General features: G+C 35.7%; 1 protein-coding gene across 10 annotated transcripts in view; it reads left to right on the top strand.

The window, feature by feature from the left end:
• Positions 1–24,598, top strand: part of NLGN1 (neuroligin 1) — a 948,787-nt gene that overhangs the window by 438,702 nt on the left and 485,487 nt on the right. For all 10 annotated transcript variants that reach the window (XM_051859134.3, XM_089330921.1, XM_089330920.1 and 7 more), the window contains one exon: positions 5,423–5,575. In XM_051859134.3, coding sequence (XP_051715094.1) covers positions 5,423–5,575 — 153 coding nt within the window. The remainder of the gene's footprint in view (positions 1–5,422; positions 5,576–24,598) is intronic.

The raw sequence follows: 24,598 nt of genomic DNA, 5'->3' as shown, positions 1-24,598 counted from the left end.
TAAGAATAATTCAATATTAACATTTTAATATTCAAGTACAAGATTTTATCCTACACACAGCTTTTTAAAAATATCTTTTTAGGGGCCAGCATTGTGGTATAGCAGGTTAAGCTGCCATCTTGCTGTGCAAGCATCCCATATGGTCACTAGTTTGAGTCCTGGCTGTTCCAGTTCCAATCCAGACCCCAGCTAATTTGCCCAGGAAAATAGCAGAAGATGGCCTGAGTTTTGGCCCCTCCTCCCAAGTGGGTGGTCCTGAGAGAGTTCCTGGCTCTAGACTTTGGCCTGGCCCAGCCCTGACCCTGTAACCATTTCAGGAGTGAATCAGCAGATGGAAGGTGTCTGCCTCTCTCTCTTCCTCTCTATGTAACTCTGCCTTTCAAATAAATAAAAAAATAAATCTTTATTTGCTTTATAGATTTTTATTTCCATTAAAAATACACCTTCAATTATGTTAATTCCAGTTTAAGAAGCACAATTCCAGCCAACATTTCTATATTTTTGGTGGTTCCTAATGGTAACTATGGTTCAGAAAAATGACTGGGAAACATAAAAAATATCCTGAAACTTATTTTTACATATTTTACACATCAGAGAAAGATGCTTTACAATTTTAAAACTGTTTAATCTCCAAAACTTTAAAATATGGCCAATTAAATATTTCCATAGTCCTTTAAGAAGGAAGAAACCAGCAAACATTTTTTAATGAGTTATATAACTAATAACTGTCATTAACACCATTAAAAGGAGTTGTATTCTCCACTCTGGTGGTTTGGCACAGATAAATGCCCGCTAACTACTCTAGATTATTTTGATACCTGCCACAAAAAGATAAAAATACTGACATTTAAAATCAAGGACCCTACCCAGATTTCAAGTTTGTCTCACTCTCTTTTTTTTTTCTTAAAAAATGAATATACTTCCTAGAATCTTAGCCAAAATTAACTGTGTGGTTTTCCCCCTTATCATTCCACTCTTCAGAGACCTATGTGCTTTACGACACATAAAGACAATGCAAATAACAAAATGGAAAAAGCTTTTATGAACATTTGTAGTTTCACTCAAACACTAACGTTTTAAAGTGTCCAACAGTATTCTGATGATTTTTGTAAAGTCAGTAGCAGATATTTTAGGCAAAGTCAGAAATCTTAACCAAATTCTGTGGTTTACATGTTTCAACTTATTTATAGGTGGTTACCTATCAAATAAGCTATAGAGGGATGACTTAGATCTAAACCATATTTTCAGAGTTCATTTAATGGACTTTTGCTACACATAAATAACACCATGCTTAGCTTTGTTATTACAATGATGGCTTTACCAGAGACTACTCAATGGTAGCCTATTTCACTTTTATTTATAAAAATTCTAATTATTTTTTGAAAGACTTAGCTATTTATTTAAGAAGTCAGAGTTTCAGAGAGAGAGAGAGAGAGAGATAACCTCCGCCCACTGGTTCATTCGGTAGACAGCTACAATGGCCAGGACTGGGTCAGATCAAAGCCAGGAGCTTCATGTGGGTGGGTTTCCCAAGTGGGTGGCAGAGGCCCAGATAGTTGGGCCATTAGTATAGATCTGCATCACAAGTGGAGCAACTGAGATACAAACCTGCTCCCACGGGGATGCCAGTGTTGCAGGCAGAGGCATCACCTGCTATACCACAATGCTGACCTCAAAATGCTAATTATTTTTTAAAACATAGTAAATAATTATAAACTTCTCATATTTACTATTAATATCAAGAAGACCTATACTCTGTAAAGTCTAAATAAATATAATAAATATAAAATACTATAAAAAGTTAAATCGAAGATGAGTTAAAGAATTCAAGTTATTCTCTAATAGAAAATTTCTACTTTCTCAATTTTAAAGCAATAAAATATATTCATTAATCTTATTAGTTTTAATAATTAAATGTCTTCTAGCATTAACCTCAGCTTTATTTCAAGTTAAAGATGTGTTTTGACAACAAAGCATCAGAATTTTGACTTTCTGGAATTAAGTTCTTCATCAAGGTTTAAATCTTTGAAAAGTTTGAAAACACAGTTTGGCAATTAGCATCAACTCAAGATATCTGTAATCTTTTAAGTCTGAGAATCAAAGAATAAAGAGATTCCACTCAAAATAGCTCCTAGAATGTTCTGTCACATTTGCATTGTTTTTCAGCAATGTCCACTTCTTGTGTTATTAGTATAAAATGTGGCAGGTCTTCTCAATGTGGGCCTGCACTGTTTTCCAGGTGAACAGAATGGTTTTACCAAGATCTCATTACTGTTCACAGTTGGTGCTTTGTAATTCTATGTAATTTTAATTAAAGAAGAATTCTGAAACAGCCGCCCTCTGTGCTACCTCCAAGCATACAATTAGCAGAGTACAGTGTCTGCTGTGAACAGTCAGTTAATGATTTCAGTTTAATAATTTATTATTGCTGTTTCATTGCCAACCACACTAAAAAAATAAATAAGCAGCTAAAACTGTATGTAGCAAGCAGGCATTTAATGTGCAAAATTTAACAGTTTCAAAAGGAATACTTTCTTTGTGTATGTCTAATCTCTCCACAAACCCACAAGCCCCCAAATCTTCATGAATGAATGGATACCATTTTCTCTCCCAAATTTTCAAGTAAAAAATAAGTGTAAGTTTCCCTGTGTCTAGCTGATGGTTTCTATGTCAAAGCATCCTCCTCTTATTATTGCAAAGCAAGACATTTTCTTGAGTGAGATAGGCTAGCATGTTTATACAATGAAATTAAGGCAAATTTATAATAGTCTTTTTTGTATGAAAGTATGAAACTGAGATTTTAGTGATATTCAGATGTGCTTTAGTTAATGATTCTACAAAAATTTCTAAGGCATTAAAAAAATTTTGAGTATGCGGCCGGCGCCGCGGCTCACTAGGCTAATCCTCAGCCTTGCAGCGCCGGCACACCGGGTTCTAGTCCCGGTCTGGGCGCCGGATTCTGTCCCGGTTGCTCCTCTTCCAGGCCAGCTTTCTGCTATAGCCCGGGAGTGCAGTGGAGGATGGCCCAGGTGCTTGGGCCCTGCACCCCATGGGAGACCAGGAGAAGCACCTGGCTCCTGCCATCGGATCTGCGCGGTGCACCGGCCACAGCGCGCTGGCTGCGGTGGCCATTGGAGGGTGAACCAATGGCAAAGGAAGACCTTTCTCTCTGTCTCTCTCACTGTCCACTCTGCCTGTCAAAAAAAAAATTTTTTTTTTGAGTATGAAGTTGCAGGATGTGAAAATATTACAGCACAACAAATACAAATACACCCTCCACTGCCCCAGTCAGAGAGAGTAGGCAGCTTGAAGCTTGGAGGCAGGAAACTCTTTGAGGTCACCTTTAAAATCAGCAGAAGCCTTCAGCACCATGCAGAAGAGGGAGTGGAGACCGGTCTGTAGCAGAGAGAGCAATGTGACACTCCCAAGTCCTACTTCCCAGTTCTGCCTCTTCCCAGCCTTACCAGGCCTGTGCCCTGCACCACTTAAAAGCTGTCATTTCAGTCTGCTCTGGCTCTCATGGAGACCTTGTCAATGAACTGGGTGAATGATAGGCCCATCCCCACATGGCACACAGGCACACACTCCATAGTTTCTGTTGGCATTAAGCCTAATAATGGCCAGCTATAACCTCAGGGCCAGGCCCCACGTTCATGTCTCCTCTGCCTTCCAGGAACGTCTAGAATGGATTCACAGGACAGATTGTGATGGAAAGGCGTGGTGTTTTGTTTTTTTTTTCTTTTCTTTTGGAAATGACCCCTTGAGAAGTGGTCAGGCACCTGAAAGATGATCAGCTTTGAAGGCTCCTGATTTCAGGTAGTCCTAGAAGGAGACCAGTGACTTTGCTGTCTGCTTGTCACAGATGTAGTGTCTGTGTCTAGATTATTCTGGGATGATAATGATGCCATAAAAAGTCTCCAAGTTCTAAAATGAGATGTTACCCCAAGTTGAAAATATGGACAAGAAGTTGTGTTGCAATTCCTGATCCTGAAATGATTTTTCATTTAAAGAAATCACATTAGCATTAGAGCAGAAGAGTCTAGCTGTTTACATTAGCCTTTCTTTTAACAGTCAATGTAAAGCAGTCTCAAAATATATAATCACCAGTTCTTTCAATGAATTTGTTTCATATGAATCCATTTCAAAAGCTGGCACCTGAGCTGTAAAAATGTGGAAAAATTAAGTTTGACAAAACAGATACCAAATGCAGAGGAACCAAACCATACCTTTAAATTATACTCTTCAATATTGGATTCAAAGGGAAAGATAATACACTGGATGCAATTTTCCTTTAATTATGGATATAAAAGATTATAGGCTATTATATAATAATACTTTTTGCTTGTGTATATTCACAGTCATATATATACATAATAATCTACATAATAGTTAAAATCATATTTGTGTATAGTTTAACATTTTAATTTATAGAAATTAGTAGATTTTAAATACTGATTACAATCAAATTATATTTCCTTGTTGTAAGGGACCTAGTGGTCAGAAACAATTTTAGAAAAGCAAACATAGTTGAGTAAAATTGAGAGCAATAAAAAAATTACCTTAAGGTTACCCTAAATTTTAGCACTTGAACTTCGCTTTATCCTTTCTCATTATGTATATGATAAAACATAGAGCTGAAATGAGGTTAAAAAGAGTACAATAGCTACACAAAGAGATAAAAGAAATATATAATTAATCTATTCTCTTTTCCCAAAGGTTGGGGTAAGTAGAATGTGGAATGAGTTGATAGCCTGGACTTTGCAAATAATATCATTTAAATGATATTCCCTTAAAAGCAATAAAAACAAAAGCACGGATGCATATGACTTTACTGCCTAAGCATTCATCTGGCAGTGCTTAAATAGTGAAGTGAGACTGTGTGCAATGAATAATACAATACTGTAATTATGTTCACAAATCCAAGCATAAATGACTTAATGTAGCCGTGTTGCATTAGACGCAAAACTTTTCCATCAATAAAAAAATAGAACAGGTTTATTCAAAATAGCAATGATACTATTGTCTTTAATTTATGATTCATAAATTCTATGTAAGGTCTATAACAGTTTTTAAAAGTAGCACTAGGAGTCATTTTCATGCTATTATTTCTTTCAGTTTTACTGTCACTTCAGTAATCAATCAAAATGCACTAAAATTCACACCTATCAATTTGTCCAAAATTTGTTATTCAGTTTATGACTTATAAACAAAATTTTAGACAGAAAGTAATGGATGCCTATTGCTGTTTCCTGCAATAGCTTTAAATATGAATTGCTTAAGAAACACTTTAACAAAACAGCAATCTAAGGAAGTATATTAAAATCATGCCCTATTGTCCATAAAATAGCAGTTGGAAAATGTACTCTGTTCCATTCTGTATGTTGTTTGAGAATAAGAACAATGCCACTTAATTGTTTTTCAGATATTCGGGACAGTGGGGGTCCCAAACCAGTGATGGTATACATCCATGGTGGATCCTATATGGAAGGTACTGGAAATTTATACGATGGCAGTGTCTTGGCAAGTTATGGCAACGTGATCGTCATCACCGTGAACTATCGACTTGGAGTACTTGGTAAGAAGTTTCTTTTTGTTTGTTTTTCAGCATTAATCCATGAAGTACGCGATAGTTTTGTTTTGCTTCTTATTATTCCACTCTTTGTTCTGTGCTTGTTGCTTTTTTAATATGTAAATGAATACTACTAATGTTCAAAAGTATTTGATAATGGACAGCTAGGGCTTAAGATTTGAAACAAAAAGGTAATAAAATTGTTTCTGTTGTTGAGGAATGTTATGTCCTAGTTTGGCTTTATGAAACTATGAAAGACAACAGTGGCAGGGCCTTCCTAAAGATGAGTTAGTTCCTGAACAGATTTTTCCTTCTTCTACTTTTGTTTTTTACTATGCTATAAAGTTGCCTAAGGTTTGCCATGAGCTAAATAACTTCATGTAATCATCTACAATATGTGTTTGGCTTGGCTTGGTGGAGTGATTGTTTTTCAACTGAGCAGGGGGAGGGTAGTTGGGAGAGTCTCATATATTTAGGGATATTTTCTTTGAATTAACTTTGATTAGATTATTTTAGAGATCATACGATGATTTCACAAGATGACAAATATGTCAGTTCAGTTATGTGTACTGAGCCCATAAAAATTAGGAAATAAAACCTAAGTAGAGATTCTTGATTTTAAAGAAAAATATGGAGAAATATTATTTACAAAGTAACTTGTCAGGTAGTCTGAAATTAGCATGTTTCATGTGATAATTAATTTTTAAAAGATAAACAGTATAAAGTTACAATGTTGTCATAATTTCAGGAGTAAAATTACTTCATCTTTATCCCTGGTATTTTAGTAACAGAATTTGCTAAAGCAGCACAACTCATCCACAAAATAATCTATTTTTGTAATTGTAATTTTTATCTGTTTTATCATATCCTATAGACTTACAAGAATACAATTTGTAATTTTCTTCAGATACAAAGAGGCACCTCTTTTATTCTTTAAAATATTTGGAAAATGAATTTGAATTATTCTTTTCCATAATTACCATTAATATATATTCATATCATGTTGAGAATCTATTTTTTCCTTTTCAGGTTTAGTAATCTTTTTTTTTTGTATCATCAGACTTTATAACATCAGACTCTCAAGCTAAAAAATAGTATATTTGTTCCTCAAGTTCAGCTATCTTGGGGAAGGAGATAGTTTAACAATGTGAAGTTGAAATTTTGATCTTTTTCTAGTTGCTATTTTGAAATTTGGATGATACAGCATATACTTTACATCAGTGTAAGCATAAATTATTTCTGGAACATTGTTTAAGTACACCTCAATTCCTCCATTATGTTTAATCATGCATTGCAACTCTATATTGGAAGATATGTAAAGAAATGCTCATAATTATTCTTAAAAATCTTAATGTTGTCACATTTGAATATGAGGATCTTCAATATCTTTCATGGATTTAATTATAATCTTACTTTAAGCACAGTTGTGCCTTTTGACTATGATTCTCATATATTTTTGAATTTATTAAATTGAAAATCTTGAGCAGTGACTAGTTTGCAGTTTGAAAACTTAAAACTAAATGCCAAAATGTGGTTAATAGTGTTCTTGAACAATTGAACATCTTGTAAGTTTTGTGATTAGTTAAAAGAATCTTCCAGCCAGACATTATGACACCTCTTTGTGTTATTGGTTATACACACATGAAGTAAGATGTCATAAAATCATGTTGTTAATATAAATGTCCAATTTTTAATATTCATAACTGGTGAACACTTATCTTTGATCCAGACTGAATCTTATATTCATGCCTATATCCTGTCTTTAAAGTCCATATTGCATGATTGGATTACAGGACAATAGATTGACCAGCTCAAAAATGAAGAACTCTATCAATTGCTACATTTGTATGTTGACAAATATGTTGGTGTTGATGAAGGATAGTTTTCCTGATGTCAAATATTTCTTCTGGCTACTGAAATTTAGGTTTTAAGCTTTAGTTGGGTCCTTAAGTCTTCATAAACACAAATAATAATCAATTCAACTTTGTTCTACAGGGGACAGCATTGAGAAATGCTTCTCAATAGGACAGGGTAGTGTTGTTAGCAAAACATTTTCAGATGCATCTTAGAACATTAGTTCTAGAACAGATGTATTCTGGTAACCTTTTTCCTTGGGCCTTCTGAAAACATATTTAAATGGATCACTTCATAAGAAAGACATTCCTAGGCATGGTTTATCACAATGCAGGAGGGCTGCATCACCGGCAGATCAGTAACAATGTGTTCTGTACCAACGTAGGTCCAGTACCAACTAGAGTTCTGAGCTGATTCTTGTGACTAATTTGTCTAACAGTAACAGTTTGTACTTGGGTAATGTTGGAAATCAGTAGGAAATAATACTGAAACTCTCATCAGAGAAAATCCTGAGCTGTCTTTTGATGCCAGTATTTTGGTGTGAAGGAAATAAATTGTAGGGTCCAAAGTCAAAGCTTGTTAATTATTAATAATGTTACTCTGAGGTGATTGGCAAAAAGGATGAGAATGTCTGGAACAAGCAATACAGTTGCTGTTGGTTTATATTTGCCATCATGAGCAGGAGAGATCTTTATGGGTTCTTGTTTGTAGTAATAAGTAGAACTATGATGATGTTTCAATCAATATTCATGCAGCCAGTCAGGGCCCAAGGGTCGAGTTTCAAGCACTTGATATTATAAAAAAGTATTTTGTTTGTTAAAAAACAAGTACCCCTTCTAATGCTATTGCTCTGAACAAGCTAGTGATGGGTCAGAGGAAGATCCTCCACCAACTCTTCGGTCATTTACTTGGGAGAGGTAGCACACACTTTGGCTATTGTGTTGTGAATGATTTTCCCTCTGGAAATGCTGTGATGGTGATTATAAAAACTGCTAAGAAAGCTGACGAAAAGGCCGAGCCATAAAGTACTCTGTATGCTAAGCTGTCTTCTCCGGTTTTACCCTAAGTTCTTAGTGACCCTGATTATAACTCAGCATTTAGACCTTCAGTTCTGGCTGTATACCTTTTGTGTCCTCAGGTACTTTTCACATAACTCCCCTTATTTACTTTCTTCAACATCTGTCATTAAACACATGGTTACAAAGACCTCAAAAATGCATTTGTAAGAGTTATTAGTAACTTTTAATATCAAGTGCCTGATTAATAAAACCTAACAGTTTGGAAACCAACAGAGAAATGTTGGAATTTTATGTCTTAAAGAGAAAAATAACCAGTGTTAAATGTTCTGATTGTATGTGTGTTCTAATGGACAAGAATTCAAAAAAAATATAAAATCATTCATTGTGTGGATGAGATATTGTACATTATGGATTTTTGAAAATAGAAACTGCAAATAATAATGCATTTTCAAACCTTGAAAAATACATCAAGCAATTTGGCATTTAAATATGCTTTAGTCATTTCTCTAAATTTAGAGTATATTCATAATTTAACATTTTAGGTGAAAGAAACATTTTAACACTACTATGAAAATTTAGCTTTAGCAAACATAAGATTGTGTTTGATGGAAATTTAATAAGTAACTTTTATCTAGATGTGGATATTTTGGAGGATTTTATGCAGGTCATAATTCTAGTCCATGTGGTTTAATATAGGAAAATATGTGTTAAATATTTCAGAAGTGTGGATTTCTGTATTTTGCAAGTTTTGGGAAAACGATCTAATTAAGTACTTAGAAATCTAATATCTATACTACCCATCCATGAAAAAATTATTTTGAAGCATAGCCCATTTACTTGTATTTGAAGAATTACATTTAATTTACTTTATAATGCCACATAAAGCTAAATTACTTAAATTTTTGTTACCTTTACTACATTATCAATTTTAATGAACACCTAAATTTATTTATACTCTATTAGATTTTGTTAATGAGATTTCTTGATTAGTAAAACTAGATTGTGTGTACAATAATAAGACCACATATTGGCAGAGAAATGACAGGAATAAATACTTTGGTATGGCCAATCATCAAGTTTGTTTCCAGCAACATGCATGTTATATGAGGGATAAAAGTAAAGACAATATAATCTATAAAGATATTTTGATTTGAAGTGAGAAATTAACAGTATAAAATAATAATTGATATTCTACTTTATATTATATAATAAATTTTATTAATTGATTTACACATAGATTCACTTGATATATAAGAAGAAAAATCAGAACAATAGAAAAAGGAAGGAAATGTATAATATTAGATAGATTAATAAGGATTCAATGACTGAGATTTATATTTCTATTTAAGTAGTCCAGGAGCAAGATTTTCTAAAAGTCTTTGTTATGTTCATGATTTAAAGAGCATGTTAGTTCTTCAAGCAGTACACTGTTTTGTCTTTGTTTTTCTTATTTCATGAATTATTTTTGTTTCTGCCAGGCTCTAAAAGAAAAAAAAAAAACTCAAATGTGGCTTATATTTGAGTGTAAGATATAAAAAATATTACATTTATATTAAAATCCTACTACATGTCCAAATGTATTCTTCAGAAGTAGAAGGAAAGGCAGTCAATCTGTTTTTGGAGTCCAGACTATCTTCATGGACTAGATAGCATTTAACCAGACCACATCCAGAGATTAAGGAAAGAGAAAAGAATTACTTTAAATTTATTCATAATCTTTGTACCTCAAAAAGTGAAAATAATCTGTAAAAAATGCGCACATAGAAACAGATGGTTAAGATTACATTTGAATATTGAATAAAGATATGGAGGCCATAAATACGTATATCATGAACATAAATGCAGCTCCTAGCTTTCCAGGAGAATAGTAAAAAAAAAAAATGAAGAATTTCAAAATTATCATTATCAAAAAGGGAACATATATTCTCATCAGAAATAAATATGTAAATACATTTTTCTCATTTTATGTTACAGAGAAACTTGCTATATAAATTGTATTGTTTTATTTTGGAACATGAAACAATATAGGAATTGTGTGATAATCTTCATATTGGTAGAAGTTAGAGAAATTTATCATTGTTATTATTTGCAGTAAACTTCTATTAAAACCAAACACATAATAACAAATGCTCACAACTTTTATAGTGTCATTTCAGCAAAGTCATAGCCAAATGCAATACAACTAAGATACTTGATGATTTCATGTAGAATAGAGTAGAGCTGTATGTCAGTTTGGAACAATGCTTGGGCATCTTGTATAGATAACTATGGATTGCTTTTCTCAAATATTGGTTGTGTTAACTGGCCTTTAATGAGAGTGAGATGGTAATGCCTTTTAGATTGCTCACTAAAATAAAATGCTAGAGCAGTTCCTTTGGGGAAAAATAGATCTGTAGTTATAGTATGCAAAATGGGCAAACAATTCATTATTTTTGCTTACCCACCTCTCAAAAATGATTTTTGGTGGCTTGGAACTAAAGCACCTATTTAGTTATGCCAAAAACTTAGAGATAACCTGAGAGTATGCATGCCAGTAAATGCAGGTGTTAGTAGAAACAAAGAAACAAACATGTTTTAGTTACAGTCATATAAGGTCATTAATTTGTTTATTCATTCAGTATTTATCCATTCACTCCAAATTGAACAGTTATGTGTGAGGAATTCCACGATTGAGTGTATTGTGAAAAGCCAGATAGAATATGACTGTGCAATACGTTACTAGCTTTAGGGAAGATAGAAAATTCATAAAATGATAAACTTTACATAGGAAAGTACCTCTAAAAGTGCTTGAGAAATGACAAATGCAATTAGTATGGAATTACTTTATCCCAGCGAACTCAGAAAAGGTATCCCTGAGATGACATCGAAGTTGTCCTTTCTTACATTCTGTTGAGAAAACCCTTGTCATGTCCTTCCCAAGGACTTCCATATTATCAATTCCACTGCCCATTTGTTTTTCTGTTCTTACCTGATCTCTCCCTAGCACAGTAGATAGTTAACTACTCCTTCTTGGTCTGCTTCTTCCTTGGCATCACCCCAGGATATACACTAATGCACTGCTTGATTCTTAGTCTCATTTGCTTGCTCCTCTCCTTACCCGGACCTCCAAATATTTCAGTGTCATTAGCAGAACCCTTGTCTCTCTTCTTCTCCAATGCCTCCCTGGGGGACTTCATGTTTTCTGCATAGGAGTGAATTTTCCAAAATGCGTCTTCAAGGATTACCCTTTCACTGAACTCTGGAATCTACTGACCTCTCCCTGTGCATGTCTAATGATGATCTCCAACTAGCATGGCTAAAGTATGCTAAATTTCACAGCCTTCTTGTTTCATTGTCTTCCATATCTAGGTTATAATAATAATTGCAACAACAGAAATAATAATTGCCCTGTTCATTGAAGACTTACATTGTAAAACCTGTGTTATATAGATCATAAAAAATACATTATTGAAGCCCCACAAGGTAGGCTTGTTTTTTCCAGATTTTTATAAATGAATAAACAAAAGAGTAGAGAGGCTAAATAACTTATTCACAGTCATACAGGTCAAGTTGTATTAAGTGGTGGAGCCAGTGTGTTAACAGAATACTGTACTGGTGGCATTAGCCTTGCCATTAATCTGGATGATGAAGCAAAAGCTCCAGATTTTCCCTGATTCATTTCTCTCCTTTGTGTGCAACATGCAGTTCATCACATTTTCTTACTGAACATTTACAGAATTCATCCTGAATCTGGTTCCTTTTTGCATTTTTCCTTAATCTAAGTCAATTTTTCCTGAACTTCTAGGTTACATCATTTCATTATTGTTATTCATACTGCAAAGCACTACTGTATTTTAAATACATAAATTATACCAGCTGACATCTCTGCTTAACACCCTCCCATGGCTTCCCATTATTCACTTAGTATACAATTCGAACTCCCTGTCTTAAATGGCAAAACCTTGCATGACCAGGTCCTGGCCTGTATCTCTTAGTTCATCTCAAATGCTTTTCCTTTCTGTTGCAGCCATATATTTCTCTTTTCTAACACATGGAGTGCATTCCCATTTAAGGGATTTTATATTTGATGTTCCCTTGGCCCCATATCTTTGTGGATGCAATTCATTACTCTCCTGATCTTGATTTAAGTTTCATCTACTTAGAGAGTCCACCATGTTCATCAATCTAAAAGGAGCCCCCATGTTGCAAATCATCTCCCTTTTAAAATTTTTTATCATGACCTGATTATTTTGCATTTATATTAGGATTATTTTATTATTATTGTATAGCATTCCAAAGCTTAAAATAGTTGCTAATGTGATATTTGCTCAGAAACTATTATTTAAACTGGATGTAAAGGGTTAATACATGCCAATCCACGTGGAGGCAGAGTTGCTGGCAGAGAAGAGGGTCAGAGTGAAAGTCAGAAGGCAGAAGCTTGGTGTGTTAAAGAACCAGCACTGAGCAAACACAGCTAGACTGGTTTGAGAAAAAGGTGAATAGTGTTAAATACAATTGAAAACATGGGGAACAGACTGTACAGCACTGTGTTTAAAATTTAGAACTTCTAAGAACCATGAGAGACAATTATAACACATTGAGCAGCCAAGTGACATGACTCAATTTGCATTTAAAAAAATGTTTTGGGTTGGCCTGGACCTTGATCAAAGTTGACATTCTGCTAAGGATACTGAAAGCATGGCCTGTACCTCATTAAAGTGATGGTTAGTGGTCAGTGTCTTGAGCACATATTTTGCTCTTAGATTTCATGGACCAGTTCAGCCATGGCTGACTCAGGTGATTATGAGCCTTTGTCTTTCATACAAAGAGTAGAATGGACAATTTGTCAATTTTGCTTCAATTTTTTGTAATGTAATTTATCAAACCAGCATTATGAAGAGCTTCTTTAAGTTCCTGATTTCAAGGAGAATGAATGAATATGATCAGTATTACTCTAGAGATTGACCAATGTAAGAAATCATACTACAGTGATTTGTATTATTTTTTTTATTTATTTATTTTTTGACAGGAAGAGTGGACAGTGAGAGAGAGAGACAGAGAGAAAGGTCTTCCTTTGCCATTGGTTCACCCTCCAATGGCCGCCGCGGCCGGCGCACCACGCTGATCCGATGGCAGGAGCCAGGAGCCAGGTGCTTTTCCTGGTCTCCCATGGGGTGCAGGGCCCAAGGACTTGGGCCATCCTCCACTGCACTCCCTGGCCACAGCAGAGAGCTGGCCTGGAAGAGGGGCAACCGGGGCAGAATCCGGCGCCCCAACCGGGACTAGAACCCGGTGTGCCAGCGCCGCTAGGCGGAGGATTAGCCTAGTGAGCCGTGGCGCCGGCCCTGTATTATTATTTATTTATTTAAAAGGCGGAGCTACAGAGAGAAGGAGAAACAGAGAAATCTTTCATCCATTGTTTCACTCCCCAAATGACCGCAATGACCAGGGCTAGGCCAGACTGAAACCAGGAACCAGGAGCTTCTTTTGGGTCTTACACCCAGGTGCAGGGGCCCCAGGACTTGAGCCATCCTCCACTGCTTTCCCAGGCACATTAGCAGCAAGACTCGAACTGGAGCCCATATGTGTTGCTGCTGCTGCGGGCCATGCCTTAACCCACTATGCCACAGTGCTGTATATCACATTTTTAATGTGCCCATGTTATTAGTACGACCTCATTCAAGCTCTGAATTGTCCCAAAATAATGTATTTTGAATTCTTTTTGATAGTTTTGAGGAGAAGGTGTCAGTATGTGTTTTATGAGTTTGAGTCATTAATATCATGGTTTGAAATAAGACCACAGAACACAGGGCACAATTCCCCTCATTCATAGTAAAGCCTTTCTCCTGGCACCAGAATTGAACAACTGTTTCCAGGTAGTCAGCTAGCCAAACCGTAATCAAGAGCTGTAACTTCATTTTCTGAACAAAAGTCTTCCTTTGAACTTATTCATTCATTCTACTGCCATTTGTGAAGGGACCACTAAAATCTGCTAGTGGTTGGTGTTGACAATGCTGAAAAAATTCAGACTCAGCCTTCCTCTCTGTTCTTCTTAATGAGTGGAGAATGATGAAATGTCATTAACACAAACGGCCTTAACAGAAATTTGGATAATTTTCATTTTCAAGAGAATAGGGTGCCACAAAAAATATTTACCCCACAAATACTTGTCAGCTATTGGTGAAGCTGAAATGTAGTGTCAGAAAAAGGCCTCAGTAACTCTCATGCTAACACAGTATCGGGAGTTTCCCCCCATGCATTTACTAAACTGAATATTAAGAGATAAATATTTTGAAATGAATTTAGAAGATGTAAGATAATTAGAAGAAAAACAAATAGTTTAAACATGCAGCTGTGGCCAAATTCTCAACAAATAGACCACCTACAAACAACCAGGCAAAGTTAGCTATCTGAATTAAATGAGCACAACTACTTTGTACAGTAAAGAATATAGAAGGAACGAATCTCAAGGCAGTGACTAGCCCTTAGCTAGATACTGGCTCTATAGGACAGCAGGGCACCCTTAGGACTTTCTGAGACCAGGAAGGTTCCCCTTCACTCCTACCTTGCATCTTTGAGAAAAGCCCTGCAATTTAATAAAATAATCACACTACTGGCTCACAGCTTGCAATGGCCCAAGGCCAGAGACTTAAACTGAGAAAGAGAAACTCAGTCCAGATCTCCTTCATGAGTTTCATGGACCTAACTACCTGGGCCATCACCATTGCCTCCCAGGTACTGCATGAACAGGAAGCTGGAATCAATAGACAGAGCCAGTTATCAAACCCAGTTACTCTGACATGTGGCACAGGAATCCTAACTGGCAACTTAACCCCTAGGCCAAATGTCTGTCTCATATTACTGCCTTTTTTAAAGGAAGATATGTATCATTTATTCTCCCAGGGTCAGTTTCTTCTCTGTCTTTCAGAAAAACAAAGAAAACTTGGATTTTGCTTTTTCAGTTTCATTCTGCTGTTGAGTAGTTTTTTCTTCCCCCATACTTGCTTCCTCAGCAAGCAGTAAGGTAGACCTCCTCTTCCTTCCAATGACCTAGTGTGATTTTTTATTTTTTTGACAGGCAGAGTGGACAGTGAGAGAGAGAGAGACAGAGAGAAAGGTCTTCCTTTGCCGTTGGTTCACCCTCCAATGGCTGCCGCAGCCGACGCGCTGCGGCCTGCGCACTGCGCTGATCCGATGGCAGGATCAGGTGCTTCTCCTGGTCTCCCATGGGGTGCAGGGGCCAAGCAGTTGGGCCATCCTCCACTACACTCCCTGGCCACAGCAGAGAGCTGGCCTGGAAGAGGGGCAACTGGGACAGAATCCAGCGCCCCAACCGGGACTAGAACCCGGTGTGCCGGCGCCGCAAGGCAGAGGATTAGCCTAGTGAGCCACGGCGCCGGCCGACCTAGTGTGATCTTTACCTGTTGTCATCGATGTGTCTTAAAAATAGACCTCAATTCTATCTGCTAGGACATTTCATTTGTTCTTTTTTTCCTCTTATAAACTATTTTCTTAAACTACTTACTCCACAGGCATTTCGATATTGTTTTTCTTTGTCCTTTTAGTTTTTAATTGGCATGATTAAATTCTTTATAGTATCTATATTCCTTTCCTTCTTTCATTTCCTCTTGCTACCACCTTGGGTTACCAGGTTGACTCTCAGGTGCTCCCGATGCTCCAACCCAGACTCACATGTCATTCCATCCCGCATCACAACCAGACAAATTACATTAAAAGTAGAGCACACGAAGTGTTTTCTTTACCATTGTCTGTCTGCACCTCTGCCGACTTTTATTGGCTCTAGGATTAATTCCAGAGTTTTCCTGCCTTCCCAGGCCTGCTGACTTATGTTGCTGTCATAGCAAACTTCACCTTCCATAGGTGTCTTCCTAGGTTTGGCCAGTTTCCTCACTGCCTACCAAGATCGTAATCAATATCTCACTTGTCACGTATTTTGATCATGCCCGATATTTGTAGCCTTGTCATCACCATACCGTCAATCTTTTAGGCAAGACTGATCTTTCTCTTCTCTCTGCTTCTACTACATAGGCAACCTAGTCTTCACCTTGGGCATGCAAAAAGCCAATTTGGTTTGTTATGGTTACATATACATGAACTGCTATATCCAGTAAATGCCTTGCCACCCAAATTAGAAAATACATTCTGGCTCTTATATGGCTTTCCATTTTCCTTAAGAATGACAGAGTCTTCTGCATATATAACCAAAAGTCATCAATTAACTTGTAAATGGATCCACCGTGTCCTCTTCTCAGAATGTGCATGTCTACATGTACAGAGCGGGTGGAGAATGTGGGCAGTAAGAGGTCATAATCATATAACAAGCCTCATGGTGAGTCCCCTATGAATGGAATGAAGTCTTGCTGATGGTAGCAACCCCTTGCCCCAATACCAGTGGCAAGGAAATGCCCTGGATTCTCTAGAGAAATGCCCATGGACTGGAACAATAATTCATGAAATGTATAATTTATTTTCAACTAACTAGTGAATTCTGTATTTCCCATTAATTTAATGGTTTCATTATTCTGGTTTATGTTCAGCATGTCGTAAGTGAAAATACTGGTATTCACAAACATTAAATAAACATGAGAATAGTGTCAAGATATGATTCTTTGTATTAAAAATACATAGGAGATTGCAAAATGGATAACTATTGACCTATATATGTGATAGGCTGTGGAATGTATAGACTTTTCATGCTTGCTTTAAGGAGGTTGTTTTTTCTAAAGATAATGAGAATAGAGAAAAAACTCTGTAGTTTTAAGTATGTCTCATGATACTTATCGTTAATTGGATAATAGGTATTCAACCATTGTCAGAAGTTGACAAATTTTAGAGTGAGAGAACTTAAATTCTTTTTTCCCTTCACTAATGTGGATTTATTATTTTACTTTGGAATTTTTATTAACCTGCAATACCTGTATATATTTATGGGGCTCAGTGTATATTTCAACACAGATACACATTGTGTATAGAAATGTTAGCATTTACATCTCCTTCTTTAAACTGTCACTTGTGACATTCAGCTTAGTGGTTAAGGTGCTTACTGTATGCATCAGAATACCTGTTTTGATTTCCTGAGTTCAACCTCTTGGTAATACAGAGCCTGGGAGGTAGTTCATGCCACTTACCTAGGAAACCTGAATTGAGTTCCCAGGTTCTGGCTTGAGCCCCAAAGCAGCTATGGGCATCTGTAGAAGGAACCAGCAGATGCAAGCTCTATCAGTCTCTCAAATAAGTATATTTAAATTTAAAAGAAAAACTTTGAAAAAAATAAAAAAAAAACTTAACAATTATATATGTACTTTTTTTTATAGGTAATACAATTGGGATCATTGGTTTAAGTATTCTCAGGAAATTTCTCTGTTATGGAACTAGTGATATTTTTCAACTAATTTATAAATGATGAAGTCTCCATTTGGAAACATTTCTAAAACATGCACGTCCCTGAGAGGAGACATAGTCAAGAGAAATACTATTTTCTATATTTGCTGGGTTCCCCATTTGAGCTTTGAAAAAAGGACATCTTTTCTAGAGAATTCAGTTCTCTTAGAGAATATGCAACATTTAAACACAAGTAAGTTGTTAAAAATAATTCTTACTGGTGATAATTAGGAGCAATCTTTCTCTTGACTATAAAAGAGATATATTTATTCACATGTTATTTAATTATGTTACAATTACTTAAAATTTTCATTTTGTAAGGAAATAAACTTTAACAAATATGCATTATTGTTTTTCAATGGAAATAAAAAGATTGACTTGATGGTGTTTTCCCTTAAAACATAACATAGTTTTATCTGTTTCACATCACAAGAAATTTGTTTTTCAATGTGTGTATCTGGCCCTTCTGTTTCAAGCTGATCTGTGGTATTTACTAAACCAGTTTATAGAATGTAGTTCTTATTTGAGTTTATTTCCTGGAAGAACATGTTTAGGGGTCCCATACATCTGCAATATATAAATTTTCTCTTATTCTAGGCTGATCTGTATTTAATATGAAGAAATCCATATATTCCCATAGTAATATTTCACAATAATTGATATATACTTGAAATTTAGAAAGGTAATTAAAGAAGTCATTCATTTACCTGTTTTTACAATTTTTTTTCTAGAAAGTACTAGAAGTAATTCAGTGAGAGAGTATATGATAAAATGGTGAGATATAAATCAGATCCAGGGAAAATATACGATTTGAAAAAACAAATAAATAATACAAAGTCTCAAAACAATTACAGAGTTATTGTGTTTACGCTCTGAACTGAAACTCCATCTCGTTTTCTTTAGTTCTTAATATCATAAGGGCTGTTGAAATATGACAATCACTCAGAGAAATCAAAGATTTTCTAGGAACTAAGTCTTTCAAAAGAAATTTCTCATGTGGGACTTCGTGTTTTCAGGAAAATTATAAAAATAGAATTCTCTGATGAAAATACTTTGGAATAGGAATAGCCAAAACCTGTAGTCTGAGCTTTCTTATCTATGCTTTGATCAGCTGCGTTTTCTGGAAACCCCCGAATACATGCCTTTTTCAACCTAGTCCCAGAACAGCCACCAAATGCTCAGGAGTTCTGGTGGGCAGGAGAGCAGTATGGGAGATTGATAAGAAATCATTATAAGGAAGTAGATTTCCATGTATGTGTGTATTCTGTACTTAAATTCACTAATTGGTACTTGTTTTGTGTGAGGAAAACTACTGATTATTTCACTCTTTTGACCCATTAACCTGGGAGGACTGAATTAGTGAGTTTCTATTAAAAAGCTTCCCTTTGGCCCATTTCATCATTTATCCTTAAGAAGAAGGGATGATTTACTTGGTTTTCATTTTAAAAAATGGTATCATATGATCAGGAAACTCCAGTGTTCTTGTCTATAATTTTCGTTAAAAGGTATGCTGGCTATCTTATCTTTTTTTTTTTTTTTCTCTTGTCCTTTACTTCTTTTGTCTTATTCTTTAATCATAGTTTGAAGGAAAAAAAAAAAAAAAAAAAAAAAAAACCTGGGCTGGCATTGTGGTGGAGTGGGCACAGCCCACATTTGGAATGTCAGTATCCCATATGGGCACCAGTTTCAATCCTGGCCGATTCACTTCCAATCCAGCTCCCTGTTAATGTGCCTTGGAAAGCAGCAGAAGATGGCCCAAGTACTTTGGCCCCTACAATCCATGTGGGAGACCCTGAAAAAGCTGCAGGCTCCTCTCTCTCTTTCTCTCTCCCTCTCCCTCTCATTCTTTCCCTCTCTTCCTCTCTTCCTCTCTCCCTCTCTCCCTTTCTTCCTTTCTTCCTCTCTCCCTCTCTCCCTCTCTCTTCTCTCCTCTCTTTCTATCTCTATGCCTCTCCCTCCTTCTCCCTCTCTCCTTCTCTTTCAAATAAATCTTTAAAAAATGCTTTTTTTTGGTGGTGGTGGGGGAATAGAATGAAAACCAGTTAACTACATTTAAATGCCGTGTTAATTCTATGTAACTTTTCTATATGACTTAAAAGATAGATGTCATTGGAAACAAATGCTATTGAAAATTCATACTTCCATTAATGTTGGTAAAACACAAAATATCTTCACATTATTTACATAGAAGTAAAACACAATTCAAAATATCTTACATGATATCATTGAAAACCCCGCTTGAATTTAGATTGGTAAAGCATAATTAAACCTATCTGCGTTATAGAAGATAGTGATATTTAAAAAAGGGACACTTAAGAGAATAGACCCATTGCATATAAAAATTTCAAGACTAGACTAATACAGCACTTTTAATCTATAAATGGAGTGCCTATACATATGTTAGAAATATTTTTCAAGAAACTTCCCTTCATGAGAGTGTTTATAAATTTTGTATGTGTGTATATATATATATACACACACACATGATAGTATCAATGTATTATATAATAAAATACTTCAAAGAATCCATGGAAATGTATTCTGAAAAATTATTCATGGGTTTCAAAAATTTTTGTATCCCGATAAACTTATCTTTTAATTCTGCATTTCCTCACACATAAGATAGAAATTTAAAGATAATTTAGTATTTTAAAATAATATTGTATATTATTTTTAAAAAGTTATCTTTTTAAAAGTTATATATATATTAGAAACAACTATTTTAATATCTGCATCTTGCATTGTGTCATCTAGTGATCTGGAAAACTGTTTCTTAGATAATTTAATGTTTGGTTCTAATGCTTGTTACAGCTGAAAAAGATGATTCACAAAACACAAAAGTACAATAACACATTTAAAGAGCAGCTCACTGTTAATCATAGTATATTTAAATCCACATAATAGTCTTGAAACTTCTGGGGCTGAGTTCTTGTCAAATAGGATTAAATTGTCATGGTTTCTACTTTGTAACATGGTTGGCTCCAAGCTCAATCTTAAGAGCCAAAAGAAAACAAATGTCAGCTTTGCCTTTTTTATGTTTCATTGGTACTTGAAAAATCTTCAGTCTGTGGTTTATTTGCAGGAATGCTTTGAAGCCATGTGCGTAAGTTTTAGTTTTATTAAAATTAGATAATGTAGCCAATAGGTCCACTTCATGGGCTCATGAAAACTGGAACACGCCTTAGGATAACAAACATGAAAAAAGGGGGCATCGGGCTGCTAGGCAGCATCCTGCCTGCCCTCAGAAGCCCTGGTGCACTGTGCGTGACAAGTGTCTAGTGAGATGTGCCCTTAAATGGCATGTTGGAATTAAGCACCTGGAGAGGGCGTCAGTGTCACTCTGTGTATCTGTAAAAGATTTTTTTTTTTTCCTTTCCTTTGCAACAGATAAATGTTAATATAGTCTTTGCTGTTTTCTTCCCACATTCTTGTGAATCATGCTTTTTCTTCCTTAGGTGTGTTCTAGCCCTTGTGAATATTACTTATCTAAGTTAAAATGTTTCTCATCATCAGGAGTATGATTTGGTAATGTTGTGAACTGCTGTTAAGGTTTGAGGGTTTTCCTCTAATTGACCATTGCACTGCTTTCAATGTATTTAAAATATGGAACTAGAAATATCTTTCATTGACTAATCTTTGAATTCCATGATTGTCTTAAAGCAAATTAGAAATGTTACATGGTTCTTTCAGCTCTGTGAGTATATAAAAATTCTATCCAACAATCTGGCAGCCTTAAAGTTGGCCCAAATAGCCACTTAGACCTCCTCAAGTTGTGCCCATGAGAAGATTACAGAAAATTGTGCCAGCCAAGGAACAAATGCAAGAGTGGAGAAATTATGATCTCTATTTTTACAAAGTTCTTAAGAATTTAAATTAAGCTTTTTCACATTTCAGGCTATGATACTCAGCTGAAAGGAATTGGGACACATTTTTTAGCAAAGAACGTTTTAAAGGGATGTTTTAAAATGTTGATAACATGATTAATTTTCATTTATTTTTAAAAATAAGTTTCAAGCCTGGTCTTATATTTTTAAATGTCATGACAATAATGAGCAACTGAAAATAGCATTTTTTCACATTTTCAAGTGGGGAAAAATTTCAAGAGTATGCTGATAAATTGCTTTTCATTTTTAATTGATGTATTAAAATTGTACATATTGTAACACGTGATATTTTCATCTATGTATATATTTTTACAAAATCAAATCAGGTTAAACACATCTATTTCCTAAAAATTAATTTAAATGTGGGGAAAACCTGCACAATCCTTTTTTCTAGCTTTTCCTAAAGCATATATCTAATACATTATCATTTTCTGTAGTTACTACACTATGCAGTAGACCCAGGAGTTTCCTTCTCCATCTAGCTGACTTGCTACTTGTTTATCAATCTTGACTCCTCCATCTCCCTCCTCCTGTTTATTTTGATTATAATTTTCATATCTTTTGTTCAGCTTTGTCATATTTAAAGTGTTTGATATTAGTAAAATATAATCTGCTATTAAAGATTTTTCCTTTTTTATTCTGTTTTACCCCTTATATAAGGCCTTTTAGTAGTAAAATTCATGCTTACACCCAGTTCTCCAAAGCACAGGGGTTACCAGCAAAATGAGCAGGATCCTTATCTCTACTGAACCTGAACTTTGTTTACAAGTTGCTTGATATGCTTTTCTCCACTCATGAGAAATAGATTAGAGAGGATAAGATCCAAGAAATGTTACAATTGATATGTCATTTCCTCTTTTTGATCTGTTATTTTGTATCTTAAGGTACTCAAGATTTCTCAGGTTAAAGATGAGTGAGCTGCTGTATATCCTCATTAAATAGCTAAGAGAACCTAATCCTAAACTGATTTTGGTTTCATACACAGGTCTTGCGGCAGAGCAAAGTTTAAGTCAAGCCTCAAATGGTTACTTACTCCTGAGTTTTCTTATGTACCTGCACCCATGAGTGACAGTCATGTTAAAAAAAAAAAAAAGACAAATTAACACTGTTTAAGTACTGAATATAAATGTAGTATTTTCTTAAAAAGTATATGTGTGTGTGTGTATGTGTGTGTGTAAACAGAGATTGTTTCATCACTCTTCAGGATAGGCTAAGTTCTCCTTCAGGACTACTAAACTCAAAATACATGGTAGGCATCATGGCTCAAGAGGTTAAGCCACCACTTGGGACACTAACATCCCATATCAGAGTCCTGGTTTGAGTCCTGGTTCCCAAACTTCTGATCCATCTTCCTGTTAATGTGCCTGGGAAGGCAGCAGATGAAATTCCAAGTACTTGGGTTTCTGCCAGCCATGTAGATGGATTTTTTGGCTCCTGACTTTAACTTGGCCCAGCCCTGTTGTTGTGGGCATTTGGGGAGTGAACTGAAAGATGGAAGATCTCTGTGTGTGTGTGTGTGTGTGTCTTCCATCTCCACTCTCTCTCTCCCTCTGTCTGTGACTCTGTCTTTCAAGTAAATAATCTTTTTAAAAAACTGAAAATATACAAGTAGAAAAAGTTGCATCAGAGAGAAACAAGAACTTTGAAGAAAATAAAGCATTGAGATGGCAAGAGAGGAATGTGGAAAATCTACTTTAGATGAGATGATTAGAAAAGATGGCCTTGAAATAGGCCATTTATGTTGATCATCCAGGAGATATCATTCCAAGATCTGTTCCACCAACAGAAGAATTCTAAGAGGAATTGATATGACAAAGCTATTTCATGGTAAATTCTTCTAGAGATACAGAGAACTCTCTTGGTCAGCTGTCTTCTACATAACATTTCTCTTTTTTTAAGATTTTACTTATTTGAAAGATAGAGTTACAGACAGTGAGAAGGAGAGACAGAGAGGAAGGTCTTCCATTCGCTGGTTCACTTCAAAGGTGGCCACAACGGCCCAAGCTGTGCCAATCCGAAGCCAGGAGCCAGGTGCTTCTTCCTGGTCTCCCATACAGGTGCAGGGGCCCAAAGACTCAGACCATCTTCTACTGCTTTCCCAGGCCATAGCAGAGAGCTGTATTGGAAGAGAAACAGCCGGGACTAGAACTGGCACCCATGTGGGATGCTGGTGCCACAGGCAGAGGATTAACCTATTGTGCCACGGTGTTGGCCCCTGCATAACATTTCTTTAACTCAAATGGCCTTGATCATGACCTTGTGTCTCCCAGCACAGTACCTGGCCTCATTTCCTGAGGTACAGACACAGAAATCACAAGGTTTTACACAGACTCTTCATTGTTTCAGCCCTTGGTGACCCACAGCGTTGACCAAAAATACTGGTATGCTCCACCTAACTGCAAGAAGGCTGGGCAAGGTAAACAGCAAATAGATTATGTCATGAGCATTACTGTCTCAGCCTTAGTGCCTTGATCATAAGCACGATGTTGAACTTTGGGGGTCTGATTTCTCAGATTCATTCTGAAGTTCCATTTAAATTTGCTTTTTAACAGCTAGTTTGCAAATTTTTGAAAATAAGATTCTATTGAGAATGTTGGTAATCATTCATTCATTCATTTGAGAAACAACTACTAAATATTATGATAGGCTAGATATTGAGGATACAAGAAGGGGCAAGGTATAGACTTCCTACTCTAAAAATAGCTCACTGAAGAATTTGAAAAAACAAAGTCACATAAACATATGGTAAGCACATTCTCCCATCTATTTTACAAGTATCTACTCTCACCTACTAGGTGGCATGTCCTGTAATGGGGACCCAGGATTAGGATATAGTAAACAGGAAAAAAAAAATCTGGTTTGAATTGATTACCTTCTAGATTAGAGTAAAA

The sequence above is a fragment of the Oryctolagus cuniculus genome, chromosome 4 (assembly GCF_051225735.1).
Source record: "Oryctolagus cuniculus isolate XC-2025 breed Fujian yellow rabbit chromosome 4, ASM5122573v1, whole genome shotgun sequence".
Lineage (NCBI taxonomy): Eukaryota > Metazoa > Chordata > Mammalia > Lagomorpha > Leporidae > Oryctolagus > Oryctolagus cuniculus.
This window is presented reverse-complemented; position numbering and strand designations above follow the sequence as displayed.